The sequence below is a fragment of the Emydura macquarii genome, unplaced genomic scaffold, assembly GCF_026122565.2.
Source record: "Emydura macquarii macquarii isolate MOO-44397 ecotype Brisbane River unplaced genomic scaffold, CSIRO-AGI_Emac_v2 contig_3530, whole genome shotgun sequence".
In the NCBI taxonomy this organism is placed as follows: Eukaryota; Metazoa; Chordata; order Testudines; family Chelidae; genus Emydura; species Emydura macquarii.
In genome coordinates, this window is record NW_027133667.1 from 4364018 (window position 1) to 4370472 (window position 6455).

At 44.6% G+C, this 6455-nt stretch overlaps 1 protein-coding gene across 2 annotated transcripts; it reads left to right on the forward strand.

Moving 5' to 3' along the window:
- The first annotated feature begins 567 nt into the window (after window positions 1–567).
- Window positions 568–4615, forward strand: LOC137145368 (transmembrane protein 178B-like). Of its 2 annotated transcripts, none has more exons than XM_067536061.1 (2): window positions 568–917; window positions 4542–4615. In XM_067536061.1, the coding sequence occupies exons 1-2, from the start codon at window positions 596–598 to the stop codon at window positions 4550–4552; spliced, it is 333 nt and encodes a 110-aa protein (XP_067392162.1). In that variant the 5' UTR covers window positions 568–595; the 3' UTR covers window positions 4553–4615. The 2 variants fall into 2 exon arrangements, with proteins under 2 accessions (XP_067392162.1, XP_067392161.1); XM_067536060.1 differs by lacking the exon at window positions 4542–4615 and adding an exon at window positions 1402–1531.
- The last annotated feature ends 1840 nt before the right edge of the window (window positions 4616–6455 follow it).

A 6455-nucleotide genomic window follows, 5' to 3' on the forward strand; every position in this document is an offset into this window, starting at 1 on the left:
ACCTCGCTGGCCGCTGCACTTTACCCGCCTGCCCCGCTGCTCGTGGCAGGCTGCCGGCCCCAGGCACGGCCCTGACAGAGATCCAGCCTCCCGTCTTCGGCGGCGGGCCGGAGCCAGCCCGCTGCATGGACTGACTGCTCGTGACGGCCCTCGCCTGCGGGACCCGGCAAGGGACGGCTCCTGCACCCCCGGCCGACTTCCATGCGCCTGCCGCGGCGGCGGCGGGGGACGGGCCACGCCTCCGTCCAGGCCGGGTGCGAAGCGGCAGGCTGAGAGTTCCTGGCCGTCGGCTCTCCCCGGTTGCCTGCCCCGAGCCGTCGGAGAAGCGGATGCGCCGCCCGGGTGGCCGCCGGGCCCCAGCCGCTTGCAGCGCTCGCCCGGGCTGCTCGGAGGTGAACCCCGGCGCGGTCGGGATCTGAGGCCGGTGACTCCCCGCCGCTGCTGCCGGAGGCGTTTGTTTTTCTCCGCGCGATCTCCCGCTGGAAGGGCTTGGCTGGCCGGGAAGATGCCCATGGTGCTCTTGTGAAGGCGAGGCATGGCTGCGGGAAGGTTACTGCTCTACGCGGGCCTCTCGCTAGCTCTGTGCGCCCTGGGCATGCTGGCCGTGGCCATCTGCTCCGACCACTGGTACGAGACGGACGCCCGCAAGCACAGAGAGAGGTGCAAGAGCTTCACCACCCGGAGGAACGACCCGGGCTTCATTTACAACTCCAACAATAACCTGCCGCTCCGGGCCAGCAGGGCTCGGCTGGACCGCTGGGAAGGGAAACTCCTCCTGGCCAGGAACAGGAGGCAGCTCTTTGCCATGAGCGCCGCCGACGAGTGCAACAGACAGTACAACTCCACCAACATGGGGCTCTGGAGGAAATGCCACCGGCTGGGCTTCGACCAGGAGCTGGAGGAGCTGATTGCCAAAGGTAAGGGGTCGCTTTGCAGAATGAATGAGCCGAGCTGCAGAGCCCCACGATCCCCCCATTCCCGGCCCCGAACCCCTCCTTGCAATGGGCTGGCTCTGGAGCTTAAGGTTCCGATGTGTTGTAATCTCACAAACCATTCCTTAACCATTCCTTAACCTGGGCGTCCCGCTCTCCATGACTGAGCCTGCAAGGGGAGGGAGTCGGGAATGCCACGATTCCATATTTGCGGGGAGGGGAATCTGGCTGGCTGGCTGGCTCAGGTTTTCATAAAGCTGCTCTCTGAGCCCCTGCCTCGAATAATCAACAACATTCATAATTGGCGGATTAGACCACCCTTAGTTTGACCCTGCTGGCTCAGCCCAGTTTGTGTGTTTCTTTTGTTACCCTAGGCGGTATCTGTGTGTTTTTCGCTATTCCTGATGACCAAATCCACACCACACTGCAACATCAGCTCCCAGTTACACAGTTTGCTTTAAACACACAGGCTTCCTCTAACGTTGAAAGGGGAATAAACAAAGGCAAATGCCAGAGAGCAAGAGAGAGAATACAGCCTGCTGTTTATTCCAAGGTAGATATTGGGATATTTTCAATGTGCCAAAAGTGATTCGTCAAGAAGGGGCTGAAGAAGAATCGTTTTCTCCCAAGAAGGAGACACATCTGTTTGCCAATAGCATCATTGTGCTATTCTTTTTATTTTTCCTGAGGAATTGGTAAGGATGATGGCCAATTTGCCTTGAACGTTTCTTTTGATCCAGAGCCCAGCACAAACAGCTGTGTACAAACACCAACTAAACATTCCTTCAAAAAAGATTTGTGTTTTTGCAAGATGATTAGGGTTCCAGTTGAGGATTACAGCATCCTTGCTGCCCAGGGCATGCTATCCCCTACAACAAACCAGCCTTTCTCTCCATGGTTCTTATGGTGCATTCAGAGGATTACCTATCAACATATTTTCTCCACAATGAATCCATTGCTTCTTACACTATATAATCTTTACAAATACTTGTGTTTTTAATATATTAGCTATCCAAACCTCCCTTGATTCTGTTTGCCTGTTCTACTCCCCTTTACAAACACTACATGCAGAAATATTGAAGGAGCTAATTACAGGTGCAAAAAAAAATCACATTTATGAATATAGAGTTTAGTTCTGTTTATTTTAAAGTGAACCGCAAAAGGTCAATAACCCAACATGGGCATGCAAAGTATAAGTGGGTAATGGAATATGGAGCCTTTCACCTCTGGATTGCCAGTTCAAATCTAGCCCAGGTTGTTTGTGATTGTCATTACTATGTAGTGGCTTTTCAGTTGCTTATGTGAAAGATTGGAGGCTTCAGTCCATTTTGTAATGGACAAGAGACCACATCCAAAATCTGTCATCACATTTGGCACCCTGGCTGGCAGTCACAGCAGCAAAGCCCAGGTTTCCTTTAATTCCTCCAGGTCAGGATTGAGGCATAGTAGTGTGGCAGTGCAGGGTTTGCTCGCACTACAGTTTGTGCACTGCCTGGTATATAAAAATAAAGAATTTCAGTCTCCAGGCCTGACAATCCAGCACATTTCACCAACACTGAGTCTATTTAAAATGTAGTTTAAAAGATTAGAAATTCATTTCATTTTAAAACAAAACCATATATTTAAAACAATTCTTCCTTTGTCTGCCTGCTATGTCCTGAGTTCAGGAATCTGTATTTCCCCTCAGAGTTGTTGAAATCACTTAACATCTAAACCAGTCTAAGGACCGCTGTTTTAGGTTGTTAATGACAGAGGAAACACACAACTGCAAACCCAGGCAGGTAAATATTTGCAGAAAGAGTTGATTTTCAGATGATCTAGTTTTAATTTTTGTGTGTGTGGTCAATGTAGCCTAAACATGTGGAGGCAGATATTCAGATGTAGGCAGGTGTCCAGTTTATGGACTCAGGTACCTAATGCATGCCTGCAGCGTGGATATATGGTCACACCATGGTCAGCTAGGCATTTGTCAATGTTTGTGCACAAATAGCAGATTTGTGTGTGCCTTTCCGGTAGATGTGCACCATTGCATGCATGCAATTGCTTGCCATTCAGTTTGAAAATCTGGTCTATATTGTGATACGACGTGTGAACTTATTATGTCTTTATCTTTTAAAGCTTTTCAGTACACCTTTAGCTTTTTCTGTGTGGGTGAAAGGAGGGAAGTTCTTTTAAGCCAAGTGTCAATATTACCGTGAAATGGGGGATTATTTTGAGTGAGGATACATCTATATAACAACTCTGAGTCATTATGCAGAGTAATACTTACTCATTATCTTTAAAAATAGGGGGTTGCATTGCCGTAGCACTTTAAGAATTAAAACACAGCAAAGTAAAGACTACAACAAGTTAGCAATGTGAAGCGTTAGCTTACTCCAAGATGAATCCTCAACCATCATACTACAGTGTAGCTATCTTTATATGATATCTCTATATGATTCAAAATATCAAAGAACTAAAGGATTTTTCTCCAGTTACCATGAAGTAATTTAAAAAAAAATCCATTAGAAATCTTTGTAGCCAGCCATCTCTGAAAAAGGGAGACAATATAGATGTTTAGAGGCCACCCTTATATGGTCACCCAAAGAGCGTCCCAGTTCCATCTTCTGAGGACAGATATTTCTGCATTTCTCTAGGTTCCATAGTAATATTGTGGATGTGAAGTAAGAATATTGTCCACTGCTGTCAAATGTAGAGAACAGTGTTTGGTCCAAAACGAGGCATGTTTCTAGGCTCCACTCAGATATGAGTAAGCTCCTATCACAGAAGCTCCTCGAGTAGTAAAAACTGGATGTGTAGGAGTTGGACACAGCATGCCATGTGGGAACATGAAGGATTCTGAATGATCTCACCATGCCTGCAGTACTCAAATACCACAAGTGGGCCGCATTTGCACTCTGGTTGAAATCCCCCACTTGGGCAGAGTGACAGCACCACATAAGACCTTTTTTGAGCATGTAAGTGGTGCCTCAGCCATGTGCTGCCCCTCTGCACAAATGTTAATTGCAGCCAGTTGCCTGTTTATGAATTGTATAAACCAATTCCAGTTCCAAATATTTCATATAGCACTGTACATAACTGAATGTACATGCTGTTAAGAGTTCTTCTCAAAGGTGGATGGGATATTAATAATTTACTTAATTTGGGCCAAATCCTGCATCTTTCCCCAAGCAAAACTTCCACTACTGTCAATGGTAGTTTTGCCTGAGAAGGGACTGCAGGAATTATGCCATAGTGAATAGACAATTAAGATCCCGTCTGTCTTTTACGATATCCTGCAAGTGTTCCAGCTATGGGATTACCACTGATGTTGATGAGTGGTGAAAGAGCAGATCAGATGCATGACGGGGCACTATGAAGGACTTTGAAATATTCAGACATCAGTGTCTTTAAAAACAATCCTATTTCTAGAGTTCTAGAACAAGTCCCTAATTCTTTTCTTTATTATTTTTGCTTTTTTGAAATATATCAAAATCTTATGTGTGGCTTTGCCTCAACTGAAAATGTTCTACTTCAGATTTCTTTTAGTACAACAGTGGTAAACTACGATGTATATAAACAGCTCCTCATATTTAGATTTTTCCCATTTATTTTTATATCTTTCCGTAGAATCCAGCTGAAGATTTCTAAACAAAACAATTGGATTAGCATGCAATGAATTAAAAGATATTTCCACAATTAAGCCCAAACACAAAGGAGCTGACAAATGTGGCAGATCAAAGGTCTAAGAACATTTTACGACTGCAACAAAATGGGGCAATTATTTTGTACTCTTTATTTATATAAATAAAAAGAATAATGAAGACAACAAAAATGCAGCCAATAAAAAGCATATTGCATTCAAACACACAAACCTGGGGCCCAATTTGCTCACTTTTACTCACGTGAGTCACCTTTTTTCACATGAACAATCCCATTGGAGGACCACTCTAGGGAGTAAGGCCCACTTACAGGAGTAAGCCCTTGCAGGATTGGGTCTCTGATTCCGTTCTGTCTTCGGCTGTAATCTTTCCCATTGACTTCAAGGGAGGCAGGATTTATCATTGATATTGAAAGTCTTTCAGGTGCCAAAATAGCAGGAAAGTAACTTCATTTTAACTCAGTTGAACAATTCCAGGAAGAATGAATTTTAGAGCACTGTTGCTGCACTCACCGTGGACCTAGGAGTCACTATACCATCTAGGACAAGTGGTCCATCCATCAGCAGCGATTCTCTAGTGGAAAGCAAAAAACAAGCAAGCAAGCAAAGAACCATAATGCACAGAATTGTTAATTCATTGTGGTACCTGGTTGGGAGAGGGAGGAGTTTACTTCCTGCTTTTGCAGTAATCATCTTACACCCTTATTGTGTTAGACTCATAATAACCCAAAAGGAAAACAAAACCCATTGAGTCTATATCAGATGGCAACTTTGCCCAACTCCCTCTGTATTGAGCAGTAAGGGAAACGACCGGGAGAGAAAAAAAGATTAAATCATTTCATAATAAAGCTACAATACAACATATGAAGAAGTTTACACAATAACCTGAGATCATTCCACTTAGACAATTACCGCCCAGAGGACCTTTCATCTTGTGTTTGGAAGACTGCCAATTAAAACTGTCTGGTCTGGTCTCCGCTTGCTGCCACTGGAATCCAATTATAGAAAAAATGGCAATAACTTTAATTTTTTGCCCCCAAATATACACAACAGTCATATTAAGTTTTATTTTTAAAAACATTTTATTGTGAGTATATTTAGCCCATGCCAACACGGAAACAAAAATAAAATCGAATTCCCATGCAGGCTAACACTACTACAAAAAATGTGCAAGGATTCTGGGATGAATCTGTGTTTAGATTTGTCAGCTGCATGGCACAACTGAATGAGAAAAGTATAACAAGACCACTCCAGCTGTCACTAGAGATTATTTATAGGCAGTTGGAAAAGTCTGAAGAGCAGCTACTGCAGGTATGTATAGGAGTGAAAAGATTTATGTCCATTAAAAAAAATGGCAGTATCCTGCAGTTATTTGAAAATGACTTTTTTAATCACCGTGTTTTGCCAGGTGAATGAGGACATAAGTTTTCATGAATCCTTCACAAATGTAATGCTATTTTATTTAAAAAGAACCAAACAGTTATTTTATTACTCCATCCAGCTGTCACTGGTTATGAAGTGGACTTTACTGAGGGCTTGATCCTGCTCCTGTTGAAGTCAGTGGCAAAAGTGCCATTGATTTCAGTACTGCAATCCCCTTCAAGTTTCCTCCAAGGTTAAAGTTACCTCTGTGCACATGGCCAACGCAAGGCCCATGCACTGCATAAATACTACTTACGGTTACATCCACATTGCACACCACTTGCGGAGGCATGCATGCAGTGTACGTGTAGCTACACGCTGTGGTGAATGGCAGGCTGTGTCCATGTTGTGGTCTGTAGCTATATGCAGCAGTGATAGGCTCTGGCAGGGGGAGACAGTGGGGAAAGGCTCCCGTAGTGGAGAGCTGCAGGCATCTTTTCCAACTGCTTTCCTCTGCCAAA

Bases quoted from the DNA above. Each gene is read 5' to 3' on its own strand.
- LOC137145368 (XM_067536061.1), top strand. From the start codon at position 596: ATGCTGGCCGTGGCCATCTGCTCCGACCACTGGTACGAGACGGACGCC.